We start from the raw sequence: 20378 nt of genomic DNA, 5'->3' as shown, positions 1-20378 counted from the left end.
GTGGGGCAGGGGCGTGGTTAAGCAGTCAGGGGCCTGTCTGATTGGTGGGGGTGTGATGGAGGCGTGGTTAATGTGATGGGGCGTGGTTAACGTGCTGGAGGCGTGGTTAAGGGGACGGAGGCGCGTCTGATTGGTGGGGGGTTCGATCGGGGGCGTGGCTCAGCGGGGGGTTGTGGGCGTGGCCTGTGCGTTCGCGGGGGAAGCGCCGTTCGCGCCGTTCCGCGCCGTTCGCGGCCGTTCCAAACGCTCGCGGGCGGCGGCGGCGGCGGCTCCTCCCGAGGCTCCGCGTCCACCAGGCTCGTTGCACCCCCCCCCCCCAATGTCACCTTCGTGTCACATTAAAGTGTGTGTGTGTCCCCCCCCAGAACCCCCCCCAGCATTTCATTCCCCCCCCCCGGGTCCCTTCATGTCCCTTTGAAGCCCCCCAGGGTCCCCTCAGACCCCCCCATAGCCCCTCCCATTGCCCCCAATGTCACCTCAGCCCCCCCAAAGACCCCCCCAATGTCCCCTCAGACCCCCCCATAGCCCCTCCCATTGCCCCCAATGTCACCTCAGCCCCCCCAAAGACCCCCCCAATGTCCCCTTAGATCCCCCATAGCCCCTTAGACTCCCCATAGCCCCCTTTACCCCCCCCATTGCTCCCTTTACCCCCCCCAATGTCCCCTTAGACCCCCTATAGCCCCCTTTAACCCCCCCCCCAGCCCCTCACCCCCCCATACCCCCCCCCGGCTGCAGCCGAGCAGCCGGATTATCCCCTCCCCCCCCCCATCCCCCCTAATCCAGCTGCGGGGGGGGGAGGGGTGCAAAGGGATTTGAGCCCCCCCCAACCCCCCCTTTGGGTTCAGCCGCTGGAGGCGGGGGGGGGACATCACCCACCCTATAGGTGCCAGACCTGCCTTAAGCCATTGTGGGGGTCCCTGCCCCATAGGGTGCCACCACCCGCCCCATAGGGTGCCACTCTCCTCCTCATAGGGTGCCAGCTGCCCCCTCCCTGCCCCATAGGGTGCTACTTCTGCCCTATAGGTTGCCACCCCATAGGGGGCTATCCCTGCCCCATAGGTTGCCACCCCCTCCCATAGGTTGCCACCCCATAGGGTGCCACCTCTGCCCCATAGGGTGCTATTTCTGCCCCATAGGCTGCCACCCCACAGGTTGCCACCCCGTCCCACAGGTTGCCACCCCATACGGTGCTACCTCTGCCCCATAGTGTGCCAGACCCCCACCCCATAGGGTGCTCTCCCTGCCTCGTAGGGTGCTACTTATGCCCCATAGGCTTCCACTTTACAGGGTGCCACCCCCACCCATAGGTTGCCCCCCCCACTCCATAGGCTGCCACCCCCCTGCTCCCTGCCCCATAGCGTTCCCCCCCCATACTCTACACCCCTGCCCCATAGCGCCTCCCCCCAACCCCCTGTTGTGTGTCCCCCCCCCAGCCCGGGCCATGCTGCAGCTCCTGCTCCCCCTGAGCACCCTGTGGGGCCACATCCTGGCTGCCCCATCGCCCACCCAGCCCCACGGCATCCGCCTGGAGGGGGACCTGACGCTGGGGGGGCTCTTCCCCGTGCACTCCCGGGGCCCCGCCGGGGTCCCCTGCGGGCCCATCAAGAAGGAGAAGGGGATCCACCGCCTGGAGGCCATGCTCTACGCCTTGGACCGCGTCAACGGGGACCCAAAGGTGCTGCCCAACCTGACGCTGGGCGCCCGCATCCTGGATACCTGCTCCCGGGACACCTACGCCCTGGAGCAGGCGCTCGGCTTCGTCCGGAGCCTCCTGCCCCCCCCCGAGGGGGAGGGACAATGCGCCGACGGGAGCCCCCCCCGGCGGCCCCCCCCCGAGCGCCTCGTGGGGGTCATCGGCGCCTCGGCCAGCTCCGTCTCCATCATGGTGGCCAACGTGCTGCGGCTCTTCAATGTGAGCGGGGCGCGGGGGCAATGGTGCCAATGTGTCTCCATCCACCTCCATCATGGTGGTCAATATGTGTCCATGATGGTGGTCAATGTGTCTCCATCCATCTCCATCATGGTGGCCAATGTGTCTCCATCCATCTCCATCATGGTGGTCAATATGTGTCCATGATGGTGGTCAATGTGTCTCCATCCATCTCCATCATGGTGGCCAATGTGCTGCGGCTCTTCAATGTGAGCGGGGCGCGGGGGCAATGGGGGCAGCGGGGGCAATGGAGCTCCATCCATCTCCATCATGGTGACCAATGTGCTGCGGCTCTTCAATGCAAGGGGGCATGGGGGCAATGGGGGCAACGGGGGCAACGGGGGCAGTGGGGGCAATGGGGGCAATGGAGCTCCATCCACCTCCATCGTGGTGGCCAATGTGTCTCCATCATGGAGGCCAATATGTGTCCATGATGGTGGTCAATGTGTCTCCATCCATCTCCATCATGGTGGTCAATGTGTCTCCATCCATCTCCATCACGGTGGTCAATGTGTCTCCATCCATCTCCATCATGGTGGCCAATGTGTCTCAGTTCAACTCCATCATGGAGGCCAATATGTCTCCATCCATCTCCATCATGGTGCCAATGTGTCTCCATCCATCTCCATCACGGTGGCCAATGTGGCTCCACCTGTGTCCATCATGGTGGCCAATGTGCTGCGGCTCTTCGATGTGAGCAGGGCAACGGGGGCAATGGGGGCAATGGGGCTAAGGTCCAGCTCCAGCATGAAGGTCAATGGGGCTCCATCTGTGTCCATCACGGTGGTCGATGTGGCTTCCTCCATCTCCATCATGGAGGTCAATGTGTCTCTATCATTGTGTTCAATGTGTCTCCATGATGGTGGCCAATGTGTCTCCATGATGGTGCCAATGTGTCTCCATCCATCTCCATCATGGTGCCAACCAATGTGTCTCCATCCATCTCCATCATGGTGGTCAATGTGTCTCCATCCATCTCCATCATGGTGCCAACCAATGTGTCTCCATCCATCTCCATCATGGTGGCCAATGTGCTGTGGCTCTTCAATGTGAGCAGGGCAGCAGGGGGAAGGTCCAGCTCCAGCATGGAGGTCAACAGGGCTCCATCTGTGTCCATCACGGTGGTCAATGTGGATTCCTTCATCTCCATCATCGCGGTCAATGTGTCTCCTTCATGGTGATCAATGTGTTTCCATCATGGTGGTCAACGTGTCTCCTTGATGGTGGTCAATGTGTTTCCATCATGGTGGCCAATGTGTCACAGTTCAACTCCATCATGGAGGCCAATGTGTCTCCAGCATGGTGGTCAATGTGTCTCCATCCATCTCCATCATGGTGGCCAATGTGCTGTGGCTCTTCAATGTGAGTGGGGCAGCAGGGGGAAGGTCCAGCTCCAGCATGGAGGTCAACAGGGCTCCATCTGTGTCCATCACAGTGGTCAATGTGGATTCCTTCATCTCCATCATCGTGGACAATGTGTTTCCATCATGGTGGTCAACGTGTCTCCTTGATGGTGGCCAATGTGTCTCCATGATGGTGGTCAATGTGTTTCCATCATGGTGGCCAATATGTGTCCATGATGGTGGTCAATGTGTCTCCATCCATCTCCATCATGGTGCCAACCAATGCATCTCCATCCATCTCCATCATGGTGGCCAATGTGTCTCCATCCATCTCCATCACAATGGTCAATGTGTCTCCATCCATCTCCATCACGGTGGCCAATGTGGCTCCACCTGTGTCCATCATGGTGGCCAATGTGCTGCGGCTCTTCGATGTGAGCAGGGCAACGGGGGCAATGGGGGCAATGGGGCGAAGGTCCAGCTCCAGCATGAAGGTCAATGGGGCTCCATCTGTGTCCATCACAGTGGTCAGTGTGGATTCTTTCATCTCCATCATGGTGGCCAATGTGTCTCAGTTCAGCTCCATCATGGAAGTCAGTGTGGCTCCATCCATCGCCATCCTGGTGGCCACTGAGTCTCCATCATGATGGCCAATGTAGCTTCCTCCATCTCTATCATGGTGGCCAATGTGTCTCAGTTCAGCTCCATCTCTCCCCATTGGGGGGACATGGGGGGGGTTGGTGGGGTCCTTCCATCCCCCCCCCCGTTACCCACAATGCCGCGGGGCGGCAGCAAACGGCTCCAGGGATTAGGGGGGATTAGGGACAGGGAATACACGGGGGGGGGGAAGTGTCCCTTGGGATTAGGCCCCCCCCCGTGTCCATATGTCCCAATGTCCCCCCCCCGTGTCCCCATGTCCCCAGCGGCATTCCCAGCCCCCAAAGCTCAATTCCAGGGCTCTATCCCCACATTCCCGTGCCCCATCCCTACCAGTGCTCAAATCCAGGCTGGAGCAATGTGTCCATGGTTGGAACTGGATGATGCTCAGGTCCTCCCACCCCATTCCATGATGATTCCCAGCCCCCCAGCTCAGTTCTGGGGCTCCATGGCCCATTCCCGGCAGCATTCCCAGTCCCCAGCTCACTCCCGGGGCTCTATCCCCCCATTCCCAGCAGCATTCCCAGCCCCCAGATCACTCCCGGGCTCCATGGCCCATTCCAGGCGGCATTCCCAGCCCCACAGCTCAGTTCCGGGGCTCTATCCCCCCATTCCCAGCAGCATTCCCAGCCCCCAGATCACTCCCGGGCTCCATGGCCCATTCCCGGCGGCATTCCCAGATCCCGCAGATCAGTTCTGGGGCTCCATCGCCCCATTCCCAGCAGCATTCCCAGCCAACAGCTCACTCCCAGGGCTCTATCCCCCCATTCCCGGGGCATTCCCAGCCCCCCAGCTCAGTTCCAGGGGCTCCCTGCCCCATTCCCGGGGCATTCCCAGATCCCACAGATCAGTTCTGGGGCTCCATCCCGCCATTCCCGGGGCATTCCCAGATCCCGCAGCTCACCCCCAGGCTCCCTGCCCCATTCCCGGGGCATTCCCAGCCCTGCAGCTCACTCCCGGGGCTCCATCCCGCCATTCCCGGGGCATTCCCAGATCCCGCAGCTCACTCCCGGCGCTCCCTGCCCCATTCCCAGGACATTCCCAGCCCCGCAGCTCAGTTCCAGGGGCTCCATCCCGCCATTCCGGGGCTCCATCCCGCCATTCCCGGTGGCATTCCCAGATCCCGCAGATCAGTTACGCCTCCACGGCGCCGGAGCTGAGCGACCCGGCGCGTTACGGCTTCTTCTCGCGGGTGGTGCCGCCGGACTCGCAGCAGGCGGCCGCCATGGTGGCCGTGAGCCGCGCCCTGGGCTGGAGCTACGTGGCCACCGTGGCCTCCGAGGGCAGCTACGGCGAGAGCGGCGTCGAGGCCTTCGTGCAGAGCTCCCGCGAGGCCGGTGCGCCGCGGCTGCGGGGCGCTAGGAGGAGACCGGGAGGGACTGGGGGGGACTGGGAGGGCACTGGGAGGGACTGGGATAGACTGGGAGGGACTGGGATAGACTGGGAGGGGAATGGAAAGTGACTGGGATAGACTGGGAGGGAGCTGAGGGGGACTGGGATAGACTGGGAGGGGAATGGGAAGTGACTGGGATAGACTGGGAGGGAACTGAGGGGGACTGGGATAGACTGGGAGGCATTAGGAAGAGACTGGGATAGACTGGGAGGGACTGGGAGGGCACTGGGGGGGACTGGGAGGGGAATGGAAAGTGACTGGGATAGACTGGGAGGGAGCTGAGGGGGACTGGGATAGACTGGGAGGGGAATGGGAAGTGACTGGGATAGACTGGGAGGGAGCTGAGGGGGACTGGGATAGACTGGGAGGGGAATGGGAAGTGACTGGGATAGACTGGGAGGGAACTGAGGGGGACTGGGATAGACTGGGAGGGACTGGGATAGACTGGGAGGCATTAGGAAGAGACTGCGATAGACTGGAATGGACTGGGAGGGCACTGGGATGGACTGGGATAGACTGGGAGGGAACTGAGGGGGACTGGGGTAGACTGGAGGGAACTGGGATGGACTGGGATAGGCTGGCAGGGGAATGGGAGGTGACTGGGATAGACTGGGAGGGACTGGGATAGACTGGGAGGCATTAGGAAGAGACTGGGATAGACTGGAATGGACTGGGAGGGGAAGGGGAAGTGACTGGGATAGACTGGGAAGTGGTTGGGATACACTGGGAGGGCACTGGGGGGGACTGGGATAGACTGGGAGGGACTGGGATAGACTGGGAGGGCACTGGGGTGGACTGGGATAGACTGAGATAGACTAGGAGGGGAATGGGCAGCGACTGGGGTGTAATGGGAGGGCACTGGGGGGGACTGGGATAGACTGGGAGGGCACTGGGATAGACTGGGAGGCATTAGGAAGAGGCTGGGATAGACTGGGATGGACTAGGACATAGTGGGAAGAGAATGGGAGGGACTGGGAGGTGACTGGGTTATAATGGGAGTGCACTGGGAGGGACTGGGATGGGCTGGGAGGGCACTGGGATGGATGGGGGGGACTGGGAAGGGACTAGAAGGGATTGGGTGGGCACTAGAAGGGGACTGGGGAGGACTGGGATACACTGGGATACACTGGGATAGACTGGGAGGGCACTGGGATAGACGAGGAGGCATTAGGAAGAGACTGGGATAGACTGGGACAGACTGGGACATAGCGGGAGGGGAATGGGAAGTGACTGGGATATAATGGGAGGGCACTGGGATGGAGTGGGGGGGACTGGGAAGGGACTTGGAGGGACTGGGTGGGACTGGGATATACTGGGAGGGACTGGGATGGACTGGGGGGGACTGGAGGGGGACTGGGATGTAGTGGGAGGGAACTGAAAGGAAATGGGGGGGGGACTGGGAAGGCACTGGGAGGGGAGGGACTGGGATATACCGGTCCGTACCGGTCTGTACCGGTCCGTACTGGTCCGTACTGGTCCGTACTGGGGCAGGCGGGCTCTGCATCGCTCAGTCCATCAAGATCCCGCGGGAGCCGCGTCCGGGCGAGTTCGACAAACTCATCGGGAGGCTCATGGAGACGTCGACGGCGCGGGGGGTGGTGCTGTTCGCCAACGAGGACGACATCCGGTGAGAGCCCTGCCGCCAGTACGGACCAGTGCGCACCAGTATGGACCAGTACCGACCAGTGCAGGGCAGCAGAGGGCGGTATAGGGCAGTATTGAGCAGGAACGGGCCCAGGAACACCCCCCCCCCGAGCCCAGCACAGCCCAAGGAGGCTTCACCAGCGGGGCTGAGATGGGCTGAGTGACCTGGAGAGACCAGTATGGACCAGTATAGACCAGTATACACCAGTGTAGAGCAGTGTAGAGCGGTATGGACCATTATAAGCAGTATGGACCAGTATAGACCAGTATAGAGCACTGTAGAGCAGTATGGACCGGTATAAGCAGTATGGACCAGTATAGACCAGTATAGAGCACTGTAGAGCAGTATGGACCGGTATAAGCAGTATGGACCAGTATAGGCCAGTATAGAGCACTGTAGAGCAGTATGGACCGGTATAAGCAGTATGGACCAGTATAGACCAGTATAGAGCAGTATAGAGGACTGTACACCAGTATAGAGCAGTACAGAGCAGTATAGAGCTGTATAGTCCAGTATAAACCAGTATAGAGCCATATAGAGCAGTATAAACCAGTATAGAGCTGTATAGACCAGTGTACACCAGTATAGAGCCATATAGACCAGTATAAACCAGTATAGAACTGTATAGACCAGTATAAACCAGTATAGAGCCATATAGAGCAGTATAAACCAGTATAGAGCTGTATAGACCAGTGTACACCAGTATAGAGCACTCCCTCCCAGTCTATCCCAGTCGCTTCCTAATGCCTCCCAGTCTATTCCAGTCCATCCCATTCCCCTCCCAGTGCCTCCCAGTCTCTTCCTAACACCTCCCAGTCCATCCCAGTTCATCCCAGTCTCTTCCTAATGCCTCCCAGTCTATCCCAGTCTCTTCCTAACACCTCCCAGTCCATCCCAGTCTCTTTCTAATGCCTCCCAGTCTATCCCAGTCCATCCCAGTCTCTTCCTAATGCCTCCCAGTCTATCCCAGTGCCCTCCCAGTCCCTCTCAGTCCCCCCCACTCCATCCCAGTGCCCTCCCAGTCTATCACTGTCCATCCCAGTCCCCCCCAGTGCCCTCCCAGTGCCCTCCCAGTCCATCCCAGTCTATCCCAGTCTCTTCCTAACACCTCCCAGTCCCCACCAGGGCCCTCCCAGTGTACCCCAGTCACTTCCCATTCCCCTCCCAGTCTATCCCAGTCCCCCCCAGTGCTCTCCCAGTCCATCCCAGTCTATCCCAGTCTCTTCCTAATGCCTCCCAGTCTATCCCAGTCCATCCCAGTCTCTTCCTAATGCCTCCCAGTCTATCCCAGTCTCTTCCTAATGCCTCCCAGTCTATCCCAGTCTATTCCTAACACCTCCCAGTCCATCCCAGTCTATCCCAGTCTCTTCCTAACGCCTCCCAGTGCCTCCCAGTCCATCCCAGTCTCTTCCTAACGCCTCCCAGTCCATCCCAGTCTCTTCCTAATGCCTCCCAGTCTATCCCAGTCCATCCCAGTCCATCCCAGTCTCTTCCTAACGCCTCCCAGTGCCTCCCAGTCCATCCCAGTCTCCCATCGCCCGCAGGCGGGTGCTGGAGGCCACCGCTCGCGCCAACCTCTCGGGTCACTTCTCGTGGGTCGGCTCCGACTCGTGGGGGGCGAAGCTGGGCCCGGTGCAGGGGCTGGAGCCGGCGGCCGACGGAGCCATCACCATCCTGCCCAAGCGCGCCTCGGTGCCCGGTGAGTGCCGCTATGGGGCAGCCCCACAGCGCGCCAGTGCCCGGGGAGTGCCGCTATGGGGCAGCCCCACAGCGCGCCAGTGCCCGGGGAGTGCCGCTATGGGGCAGCCCCACAGCGCGCCAGTGCCCGGGGAGTGCCGCTATGGGGCAGCCCCACAGCGCGCCAGTGCCCGGGGAGTGCCGCTATGGGGCAGCCCCACAGCGCGGCAGTGCCCGGGGAGTGCCGCTGGGGGAGCTATAGGTGCCGTTCTGTCTGTCTGTGCGGAGAGAAGCCTGCCTCATAGCGCTATAGGGTGCCCCATGGCGCTATGGGGCAGCCCCATAGCATCCCCTGGGGGGACCCAGCAGGTCCCAAGTGTTGGGGGGGAGCGTTTAGGGAGGGTCCCACCACCTTTCTGCCTCATCTGGCTATGGGGTGACCCATGGCGCTATGGGGTGACCCACAGCACTATGGGGCAGCACCACAGGGAGGATTCACCCAGCTCTGAATGGGTGGCAGGGAGGGTCCTGGTGCTGTTCTGCCTCTTTGTGCAAGGGGAAGCCTGTCCCACGCTGCTATGGGGCACCCTAGGGCGCTATGGGGCAGCCCCACAATGCCATAGGGTGACCCACGGCGCTATGGGGTGCCCCCCCACAGGCTTCGATGAGTATTTCACCTCCCGCTCGCTGGAGAACAACCGCCGCAACCTCTGGTTCCACGAGTTCTGGGAGGAGGATTTCAACTGCCGCCTGCCCCATAGCGAGCCCCAGAGCGAGCCCCACAGCGGCCCCGTCCGCAAGTGCACAGGTAACCCCTACCTGCCCCACAGTGTGCCCTATAGCACCCTGCCTGTCCCACAGCACCCTGCCTGCCCTATAGCACCCCTGGGGTACCCTGTGCTGTAGCTCAGTGGTGGGTCTCACCCCACATGTGTGGGTCAGGGCAGGAGTGCATGGGGTGCTATGGGTCAGCAGCTGTGGGTCTGACCCTCAAGTGTGGGGCAGAGCGGGAGCACATGGGGCTCTATGGGTCAGTTGCGGGTCTGACCCCCAAGTGTGGGGCAGAGCGGGAGCACACAGGGCACTATGGGTCAGGTGTGAGTCTCACCCCACACATGTGGGGCGGGGCAGTGCTATGGGGCAGTGCTGTGGGTCTCACCCCCAAGTGTGGGGCAGTGCTGTGGGTCTGACCCCCACGTGTGGGGCAGGGTAGTGCTATGTGTCTGACCCCCATGTGTGGGGCAGGGCAGCACTATGGGGCAGTGCTATGGGTCTGATCCCTACGTGTGGGCAGGGCAGCTCTATGGGTCTGACCCCCACATGATGTGGGGCAGGGCAGTGCTATGGGGTCGCACTGTGGGTCTGACCCCCATGTGTGGGGCAGGGCAGCTCTATGGGTCTGACCCCCATGTGTGGGGCAGGGCAGCGCTATGGGGCAGCGCTATGGGTCTGACCCCCACGTGTGGGGCAGAGCAGCACTATGGGGCAGCGCTGTGGGTCTGACCCCCACGTGTGGGGCAGAGCAGCGCTATGGGGCAGCTCTATGAGTCTGACCCCCATGTGTGGGGCAGAGCAGCACTATGGGGCAGCTCTATGGGTCTGACCCCCACGTGTGGGGCAGAGCAGCGCTATGGGGCAGCTCTATGGGTCTGACCCCCACGTGTGGGGCAGAGCAGCGCTATGGGGCAGCTCTATGGGTCTGACCCCCACGTGTGGGGCAGGGCAGCGCTATGGGGCAGCTCTATGGGTCTGACCCCCACGCGTGGGGCAGGGCAGCGCTATGGGGCAGCTCTATGGGTCTGACCCCCACGTGTGGGGCAGAGCAGCGCTATGGGGCAGCTCTATGGGTCTGACCCCCACGCGTGGGGCAGAGCAGCGCTATGGGGCAGCTCTATGAGTCTGACCCCCACGTGTGGGGCAGAGCAGCGCTATGGGGCAGCTCTATGGGTCTGACCCCCACGTGTGGGGCAGAGCAGCGCTATGGGGCAGCTCTATGGGTCTGACCCCCACGCGTGGGGCAGAGCAGCGCTATGGGGCAGCTCTATGGGTCTGACCCCCACGCGTGGGGCAGAGCAGCGCTATGGGGCAGCGCTGTGGGTCTGACCCCCACGCGTGGGGCAGAGCAGCGCTATGGGGCAGCTCTATGGGTCTGACCCCCACGCGTGGGGCAGGGCGGGAGCGCATCGGGCGGGACTCGCCCTACGAGCAGGAGGGGAAGGTGCAGTTCGTCATCGACGCGGTGCTGGCCATGGCGCGGGCCCTGCACAGCCTCGCGGCCGAGCTCTGCCCCGGGGGGGGGCTCTGCCCCCACATGGACCCCCCCGACGGGCGCCGCCTCCTGCAGCACATCCGAGGAGTCAACTTCAGCGGTGCCCGAGCGGGGGGGGCCGGGGGGGGCAATGGGGGGCAATGGGGGCAATGGGAAGGGGTTGGGATAGACTGGGAGGCGCTGGGAGGGGGCTGGGGGGCACTGGAGGGGAATGGGAGGTGAATGGGGGGACTGGGATGGACTGGGATGGACTGGGAGGGACTGGGAAGGGGATGGGAGGGGAATGGGGGGACTGGGAAGGGACTGGGATGGACTGGGAGGGACTGGGAAGGGGATGGGAGGGGAATGGGGGGACTGGGAAGGGACTGGGAAGGGACTGGGAGGGACTGGGAAGGGGATGGGAGGGGAATGGGGGCACTGGGAAGGGACTGGGAAGGGACTGGGAGGGACTGGGAAGGGGATGGGAGGGGAATGGGGGCACTGGAGACCATACTGGGGGACACTGGGATGGACTGGGGGGCACTGGAAGGGGGCTGGGGGCAATGGGGAGGGAATGGGGGGGAATGGGAAGGGTTGGGAGGGGAGTGGAGAACATAGTGGGACATACTGGGGGGACACTGGGATGGACTGGGAGGGACTGGGATAGACTGGGAGGGGGCTGGCGGGGAATGGGAGGGGATGGGATGGACTGGGAGGGACTGGGAAGTGGATGGGAGGGAATAGGAGGGGAATAGGGGGAACTGGGAGGGGAATGGAAGGGACTGGGATGGACTGGGAAGGGCTGGGAGGGGACTGGAGAACAGAGTGGGACATACTGGGGGGACACTGGGATGGACTGGGAGGCACTGGAGACCATACTGGGATACACTGGGGGGTCCTCAGTGGGTTCTTACTGGGTGCTCCTGGGCCCGTACTGGTCCTTACTGGTTCATACTGGTCCATACTGGTCTATACTGGTCCGTACTGGTCTATACTGGTCCGTACTGGTCCCAACTGGTCCATACTGGTCCGTACTGGTCCGTACTGGTCCCAACTGGTCCATACTGGTCCATACTGGTCCATACTGGTCTATACTGGTCCGTACTGGTCCGTACTGGTCCATACTGGTCTATACTGGTCCATACTGGTCCGTACTGGTGCAGGCAGCGCAGGGACCCCCGTGAGCTTCAACGAGAACGGGGACGCGCCGGGCAGATACGACATCTTCCAGTTCCAGGGCGCCAACGGCAGCGGCACCTACCGGCCGGTGGGACAGTGGGTGCAGGGGCTGCACCTGCAGGTGGGTGCTGCCCCCACCCATGGGTGCCCCACGGGCACCTGCTGGCACCCCCAGAGCCAACTGGTTGGGTCTCAGTGGTCAATTGGGTGCCCTCAAGGTCAACTGGTTGGATCTCAATGATTACTTGGGTGCCCCCATGGTCAACTGGGGGGACCTCAATGATCAATTGGGTGCCCTCAAGGTCAACTGGTGGGACCCCCATAGTTAACTGGTTGGATCTCAGTGATCAACTGGGTGCCCCCATGGCCAATTGGGTGCCCCATGGTCAACTGGGTCCCACCATGGTCAACTGGCTGGACCTCAATAATCAACTGGTGGGATCTCAATGGTCAACTGGTTGGATCTCAATGACCAGTTGGATGCCCCCATGGTCAATTGGGTGCCCCATGGGTCAACTGGTTGGGTCTCAATGATTACTTGGGTGCCCCCACGGCCAACTGGGTGTCCCCATGGTCAACTGGGTCCCATCATGGTCAACTGGGTGCCCTATGGGTCAACTGGGTCCCATCATGGTCAACTGGTGGGACCTCAATGATCAACTGGTTGGATCTCAATGACCAGTTGGATGCCCCCATGGCCAACTGGGTGTCCCCATGGTCAACTGGGGGGACCTCAATGACCAGTTGGATGCCCCCATGGCCAATTGGGCGCCCCATGGGTCAACTGGTGGGACCTCACTGACCACCCGGGCACCCCGTGGCCAACTCCCGCCCCCCCGCCGGCGGGTGCCGGCCCCCCCCCTCACCTCCCGGCGCCCCCCAGATGGACGCCATGACGTGGGGCTCCAACGGCTCGGTGCCGCCGTCGGTCTGCAGCCTCCCGTGCGGGCCCGGCGAGAAGAAGACGCCGGTGAAGGGGGTGCCGTGCTGCTGGCACTGCGAGCTCTGCGCCGGCTACCGCTTCCTCGCCGACCCCCAGAGCTGCCAGGCCTGCCCCCCCCACCTGCGCCCCACCACCAACCGCACCTCCTGCCGCCCCACGCCCGTCCTGCGCCTGCGCTGGGGGGACCCTTGCGCCGCCGTCCCCTTGGCCTTGGCCACTTTGGGCTTGTCGGCCACCGCCTTCGTCCTGCTCACCTTCATCAAGCACCACGAGACGCCCATCGTGAAGGCGTCGGGGAGGGAGCTCAGTTACGTTCTCCTGGTCGGCATCGCCTTGGTCTACGCCATCACCTTCCTCATGGTGGCCGAGCCGGGGGTCGGCGTCTGCGCCATGAGGAGGCTCTTCTTGGGCTTAGGGATGAGCCTGAGCTACGCCGCGCTCCTCACCAAGACCAACCGCATCTACCGCATCTTCGAGCAGGGTGAGGAGGGGGCGTGAGGGACGTGGGATGCGGTTCCACCTACCCCGGCTCCTCACCACGACCGACCGCATCCGCTCTGTCCTCACCTGGGGTGACTTATGGGGCTGACCAAAGGTTCTGGGGGTCTCAGGAGTCCAGGAACCCCATAGGGGCCTGACTGAGGGTCAAGAGTTTGGGTTGAGGGACATGGGATGGGGTTCCACCTACCCCAGCTCCCTTTCACAATCACCCACATCCACCATGTCCTTACCTGAGGTGACTTATGGGGCTGACCAAAGGTTCTGGGGGTCTCAGGAGTCCAGGAACCCTATAGGGGCCTGGCTGAGGGTCAAGAGTTTGGGTTGAGGGACGTGGGATGAGGTTCCACCTACCCCAGCTCCTTACCATGACCAAGCACATCCGCTCTGTCCTCACGTGGGGTGACCTATGGGGCTGACCAAAGGCTCTGGGGGTCTCAGGAGTCCAGGAACCCCATAGGGGTCCAATTGAGGGACAAGAGTTTGGGTTGAGGGACATGGGATGAGGTTCCACCTACCCCAGTTCCTCACCACGACCAGCCACATCCACCGTGTCCTCACCCGAGGTGACTTATGGGGCTGACCAAAAGTTCTGGAGGTCCTGCACGCCCCATAACCCCCTCCCTGTCCCCCCCCCCCCATAGGGAAGCGCTCGGTGACCCCCCCCCGCTTCATCAGCCCCACCTCGCAGCTCGTCATCACCTTCGCCCTCAGCGGGATGCAGCTGGTGGGGGCGGCCGCGTGGCTGCTCCTGCGCCCCCCCCACGCGCTGGTGGACTATGAGATGGGGCGAACCCCCGACCCCGAGGACGCGCGGGGGGTGCTGCGCTGCGACATGGCCGAGGGCGCCACGCTGGCCTGCCTGGCGCACGCGCTGCTCCTCATGCTCACCACCACCGTCTACGCCATCAAGGCCCGCGGCGTCCCCGAGACCTTCAACGAGGCCAAGCCCATCGGCTTCGCCATGTACACCACCTGCGTGGTCTGGTTGGCCTTTGGGCCCATCTTCTTCGGCGCTGCTCGATCGGCTGAGAGGGTGAGGAGGGGATGTGGGGGGCATGGGGGGGTGGGGGGGACAGCAAGAGGTCAGGGAGGAAGGGTTTGGGGTGGGGGGAAGAGGACTTTGGGGGACATAAGAGTTTGAAGGGTTGGGTTGGGGCTGAGGTTGGGGTTGAGGTTGGATTGGGGTTGAGGCTGGGTTGAAGTTGGGGTTCAGGTTGGGGTTGGGTTGAGGTTGGGGATGAGGATGGGTTGGGGTTGGGTTGGGGTTAAAGTTGGGTTGGGGTTGAGGTTGGGGATGAGGGTGGGTTGAGGTTGGGTTGGGGTTGGGTTGAGGTTGGGTTGGGTTGAGTTGGGTTGGGGTTAGATTGGGTTGCATTGGGTTGGAGGTTCAGGTTGGGGTTAGTTGGGGTTGGGTTGAGGTTGGGGATGAGGATGGGTTGAGGTTGGGGTGGGATGAGGTTGGGTTGGGGTTGGGTTGAGGTTGAGGTTGGGTTGGGGTTGGGTTGAGTTGGGTTGGGGTTAGGCTGAGGTTGAGTTGAGGCTGGGTTGCGGTTGAGGTTGGGTTGGGGTTGGGTTGGGGTTGTATTGGGTTGCATTGGGTTGGGGTTCAGGTTGTGGTTAGTTGGGGTTGGGGTTAGTTGGGGTTGGGTTGGGGTTGATGTTGAGGTGGGACGGGGTTGGGTTGGGGATGAGTTAAGGTTGGGTTAGAATTAGTTCATGGTTGGACTATATGGTCAATTTGGGGGGCACATGAGAGGTTTGGGGGTGTCCCAGGGGACGTTGTGGGGGGGAAGAAGACAGAAGCCTGAGCTCCATCAAGGGCATGGGGAAAGAGGGTTTGGGGGGACACCCAGGAGGGCCTCAGGGGCTGAGTGGGGACACGAACAGTTTGGAGGGGGGGGGCCACTGCAGGTTCAGGGGGGGCCAGGACAACATACAGTGACATTGGGGGTTACCCAGGAGGTTGGGGAGGGGGCATTGGGGATGGAATCAGTGAAGAAGGATCGGGCGGGAGGTTTGGGGGGGCCCCAGAGATGTGTGTGTGGGGGGGGATATGGGGCAGCTCCTGGTGACCACGGGAGGGTCGTGGGGACCCAGCGGCGCCGTGAGCGTTGACCCCGCCCCCTTTCCCCTTGGCCACGCCCCCTTTCCCCTTGGCCACGCCCCCCGCAGGTGCACGTGCAGACGGCCACGCTCACGGTCTCCATGAGCCTCTCGGCCTCGGTCCCGCTCGGGCTCCTTTACGCGCCAAAAGTCTACGTCATCCTCGTGCACCCGGAGCGCAACCAACCGCGGCGGCCGCGCGCCGACCCGCCACCGTAGGCCACGCCCCCTGCGCCAGGCCACACCCCCCACCGCCCCGTCCCGTCCCCCCCCCCAATAAAGCTCCTGCCACGGTGCATCCGGGACCCCTTTATGTGGGGGACACACACACACTTGGGGGTCCGGCCACTGCTTGAGACCCCTTTTGGGGGGACAGGGACACACTTGGGGGGGTTATGTGAGGGATGGGGGGTCGAAGTGGGGGGGAACAGGTTTATTTGGGGGGGTTTTGGGGGGGGAGTGTTACTTGGGGGGGTTCTGGGGGGGCCTCACCAGCAGCTCCAGCCACTGAGTCAATGTGGGGCAGGCTGAGGGGGGCTGTGGGGGGTAAAGAGCGGGGGGTTAAGAGGGGGTGACCCAACAAGTGACCCCCCCGTCCCGGGACACCCAAGTGCCCCCCACAAGTGATGCCCCAATTGCCCCCCGGACTCCAAATCTGCCACATAGACCCCCCAGTTGTCCCCCAGGTCCCCTAAACATGCCCCATAGACCCCCCAACTGCCCCTAAGACACCCCCAAGACTCCTGAACCTGCCCCATAGACCCCCCCATTTGCCCCCAGACACCCCCAAGTGCCCCCCAGGCCCCCTAAACCTGCCCCATAGACCCCCCAATTGCCTGTAGACACCCCCCAAGTCCCCTAAACTTGCCTCATAGAGCCCCCAATTGCCTCCAGACCCCCCCCAATTGCCCCCCCAGCTCCCCCCCCAACCAGCCACAGTCACTCACAGGGCTCGGGGGGGCCACCCCGAGGGGGGGCAGCACGCGGACGCCCCCCCGCTGCGGGTACCCCGGCTCCAGCTCCAGCATCCAGAGGGTCCCCGACCCCCCCAGCACCCGCAGGCACCGCAGGGACGGTTCCCAATCCAGGGCGAACCTTGGGGGGGGGTAAAGGGGAAGGGGGGGTCACTTGGGGGCCCCCCCGAACCCCCAAACACCCCCCCCCCCATTGACGCCCCCTTTACCTGCGCTGGAGTTGCTCCACCTCGGCCCACAGGGGGCGCCCTTCCCAGCAGCGCTCCTGCAGCTCCACCAGCCCCGGGCCCAAGGGGGGGGGCAATGGGAGGGAGGGGCCCTAGGGTGGGGGAATGGGGGGCAGATGGGGGGGAACCCCCACACTGACCCCCCTCAGACCCCCAAGTGCCCTCCTGGACCCCCGAGTACCCCCATCTGCCCCACAATTGCCTTCAGACCCCCCCCCAGCCCCCCAGATAGCCCCTTCAGCCCCCAAAGCGCCCCCCCCGGCCCTACTTCTGACCCCTCCCAGCCCCCCAAGTGCCCCTTCAGGCCCCAACTGCCCCCTAAGTCCTCTCCTCGGCCCCCAAATACCCCCCCCAGCCCCCCCTTACCTGGATGTCGAACCCCCCCCCGGGGCTGCGGCAGAGGCGCAGGCTTGGGAGGGAATCGGGGAGCCCCGGGGGGGGCCCCAGCTCCAGCTCCAGCTCCGGCCTCCCCGGGGGGGGCAGCAGCACCCGGACCCCCGCCAGGACCTGGTACAGGCGGCACCCGGCCTCTGCCCTGCACCCACAATGGGGGTCCATGATGGGGGAGGACACGTCTGGGCCCCTCCATTGCTTTCCCAGCACCCTCCCCCCCCCCAATTTATGGGTCCCCCCAACCCCCCCCCAAGGTCCTGACCCCCCCCCCCACCTTTGGGCCGCCCTCTGCTGGTGCCGCAGCGCCCCCTGCTGGCCGAGCCGCTCCCGCCGCCGCTGCTCCAACCGCTGCTGCAGCTGCAATGGGGGGGAGAGGGGGGCAGGATTTAGGGGGTGCCCCCCCCCGAGTACACACAAGGGGGAGGAAAAGGGGGTACCGGGACCCCCGGGTTGGGGGGGGGGGAGGTGCTCACCTGGTCCCGTCTCCCTCTTGCCTCCTTCAGCTTCACCTCCAGCTCTTTCTTCTAGGGGGGGCAGCACCCATGGGACACCCCCCCCAGCCCCCGTGTCCCCCCCAGCCCCTATATTGCACAGCTCAGTACCCACGTCTTACCCCATAGCACCCATGGGACTCTCCCACTAGTACACCCAGCCCTTTCCTCAGTCCCCATATCCCCCCCCAGCACCCATGTCATGCCCCATAGCACCCCCATATCCCCCCCCAGCACCCATGTCATACCCCATAGCACCCACAGCACCCCCATATCCCCCCCCAGCACCCATGTCACACCCCATAGCACCCATAGCACCCCCATATCCCCCCAACACCCATGTCATACCCCATAGCACCCCCATATCCTCCCCAGCACCCCTGTCATACCCCATAGCACACCCCCATATCCCCCCCCAGCACCCATGTCATAGCCCATATCCCCCCCCAGCACCCATGCCATACCCCACAGCACACACAGGGCCCCCCCAGCCCCATGTCCCCCCATACCTGGCGCTTTTGGGCCCCCCGCAGGGCCCCCCTCAGCCGCTGCAGCAGCCGCTGCCCCGTCTCGATCTGGGCCAGGGCGGGGGGCAGGGCCCCCCCCAGGGCCGCCACCGCCCCCCCGTACCCCGACTTCAGCTCCTGCCAGCGGCCCCGCGCCTCTGACACCGCCTCGGCTGCAGGGGGCGCTCTGCGTCAGCACGGACCTCCCGGCCAGCAGGGGGCGGATTAAGGGACTGGGGGGGGGCGTCAAGGGGGGACCCAGGGGTTGGGGGGGGTATTTGGGGGGATATTTGGGGGCACTCACGCAGGCCAGGGGGGGCCAGGGGGGGCCCCGGGTTCTCAACCAGCCCCAGGAGGAGCTGCAGGACCCGCAGCTGCGCCAGGAGCAGCTTCTGCTTCCGACGGGTGTCCTGGGGGGGGGAAATGGGGGGACGGGGCAGATATGGGGGGGCAAGGGGGAGATATGGGAGTCAGGAGTACATATGGGGGCTCAGGAGCAGATACACGGGGTTACAGGAGAGATATGGGGGACCAGGGAGCAGATATAGGGCGTCAGGAGCAGATATGGAGATCAGGGGCAGATATGAGGCATCAGGAGCACATATGGGGGGACAGTGGGCAGATATGGGGGGCAGGGGCAGATCTGGGGGGTCAGTGGGCACATATGGGGGGGCAGAGAGCAAATACAGGGGGTCCAGGGGGCAGATATCCACGGTCAGGGGGGAGATATGGGGGTCAGAAGCAGATATGGGGGGGCAGGGAGCAGGTTTGAGGGGTCAGGGGCAAGTTTGGGGGCTCAGGGGCAAATATGGGGGGGCACTGGGCAGATAGGCGGGGTCAGAGGGAGATATGGGGGGCAGGAGCAGATATGGAGGGGCAGAGGCAGGTTTGGGGGGCAGGTATGGGGGGGCAGGAGCAGATATGGGGAGTCCAGGGGGCAGGTTTGGGGGGGCACTGGGCAGAAATGTGGGGTCAGAGGGGAGATATGGGGGGCAGGCACAGATGGGTGGGGTAGATATGGGGGGCAGGGGGCAGCCGTGGGGCAGTTATGGGGCAGCCATGGGGCTCACCACAAGATGCTCCACTAGGAGCGGGGCTGGGACGTCGCCGTCCTCTTCCTCCAGGGCCAGGGCGGCCTCAAGAGCCACCAGCACCCTGGGGACCCCCCAGGGACCCCCCGACACACGCGTGGGGACCCAGGGACGCCCCAGAGACCCCCACTGGGACCCATGCACCCCATAGGACACCCCAAGGACCCCCATTGGGACCCACAGACCCCACAGGGACACCCCAAGGACCCCCATTAGGATCTGGAACCCCCTTGGGGATGAGGGGACACCCTATCGACCCCCATTAGGACCCATGGATCCCACAGGGACACCCCAAGGACCCCCGTTAAGACCCATGCACCCCATAGGACACCCCAGAGACCCCCACTTGGACCCACAGACCCCACAGGTCACCCCAGAGACCCCCATTGGGACCCACGGACCCCACAGGGACACCCCAAGGACCCGCATTAGGACTCATGGACACCCCAGAGACCCCCACTGGGACCCCCCAAGGACCCGCATTAGGACTCATGGACACCCCAGAGACCCCCACTGGGACCCACAGACCCCACAGGTCACCCTATGGACCCCCATTGGGACCCCCGGACCCCACAGGGACACCCCAAGGACCCCCATTGGGACCCACAGACCCCACAGGTCACCCTAAGGACCCCCATTAAGCCCCGTCCCCCCCCGGCCACACGCGGTGCCCGCCATGGGACCGGAGCCAAGATGGCGGCCGCGCTGAGGTGATTTCCCGCCCGCGGGCTCACCCCCGGGTGCGCTCCAGCGGAGCCGCCGCCGCCGCCGCCGCCATTGCCGCCGGTTCCTCCTCCCGCTCTTCCAGCCTCGCCCCGCCCACCCCGGCGGTGGCCAATCAGCGCCCGATCCCGCCCCGCGCGGAGGGGAGGCAGCCAATCGCCGCTCGCATCGGCAGGCCCCGCCCATCCCCATTGCTATAGGGCCCCTATGGGGCATTAAAGCCTCCACAGGGTCATGAGGGTCTCCACGGGGTGTCCATAGGGTTAGAGGGGCCCCTATGGGTCCATAAGGACTCTATGGGTTAGGGGTGCATCCATATATAGGGCTGGGAGGTCCCTATGGGGCCATAGAGAC

General features: G+C 63.5%; 2 protein-coding genes across 4 annotated transcripts; one reads left to right on the top strand and one right to left on the bottom strand.

Moving 5' to 3' along the window:
- Positions 1–312: 312 nt before the first annotated feature.
- On the top strand, positions 313–15917 carry LOC115603000 (metabotropic glutamate receptor 6-like). Its single transcript, XM_030474505.1, has 11 exons — positions 313–343; positions 1434–1912; positions 5051–5267; positions 6815–6950; positions 8513–8667; positions 9304–9453; positions 10817–11014; positions 12057–12193; positions 12956–13496; positions 14158–14549; positions 15689–15917. Exons 2-11 carry the CDS (start codon positions 1442–1444, stop codon positions 15836–15838), a joined length of 2547 nt encoding a protein of 848 aa, XP_030330365.1. The 5' UTR covers positions 313–343; positions 1434–1441; the 3' UTR covers positions 15839–15917.
- LOC115603001 (histone-lysine N-methyltransferase 2D-like) lies at positions 15913–20375 on the bottom strand. 3 transcript variants are annotated; one of them, XM_030474508.1, is made up of 10 exons: positions 20036–20375; positions 19281–19365; positions 18515–18620; positions 18214–18383; positions 17687–17737; positions 17488–17570; positions 17187–17355; positions 16803–16912; positions 16567–16714; positions 15913–16156 (listed from the first exon to the last, which is right to left on the bottom strand). In XM_030474508.1, the coding sequence occupies exons 1-10, from the start codon at positions 20077–20079 to the stop codon at positions 16082–16084; spliced, it is 1041 nt and encodes a 346-aa protein (XP_030330368.1). In that variant the 5' UTR covers positions 20080–20375; the 3' UTR covers positions 15913–16081. The 3 variants fall into 3 exon arrangements, with proteins under 3 accessions (XP_030330368.1, XP_030330366.1, XP_030330367.1); XM_030474506.1 differs by lacking the exon at positions 20036–20375 and having other exon boundaries at positions 19281–19850; XM_030474507.1 differs by lacking the exon at positions 20036–20375 and having other exon boundaries at positions 17687–17734; positions 19281–19647.
- Positions 20376–20378: the final 3 nt, after the last annotated feature.

This window comes from Strigops habroptila, unplaced genomic scaffold, assembly GCF_004027225.2.
Source record: "Strigops habroptila isolate Jane unplaced genomic scaffold, bStrHab1.2.pri NW_022045598.1_ctg1, whole genome shotgun sequence".
Classification (NCBI taxonomy): Eukaryota; Metazoa; Chordata; class Aves; order Psittaciformes; family Psittacidae; genus Strigops; species Strigops habroptila.
Note: the sequence above shows the minus strand (reverse complement) of the source record. Positions and strands in the feature narration are given on the sequence as shown.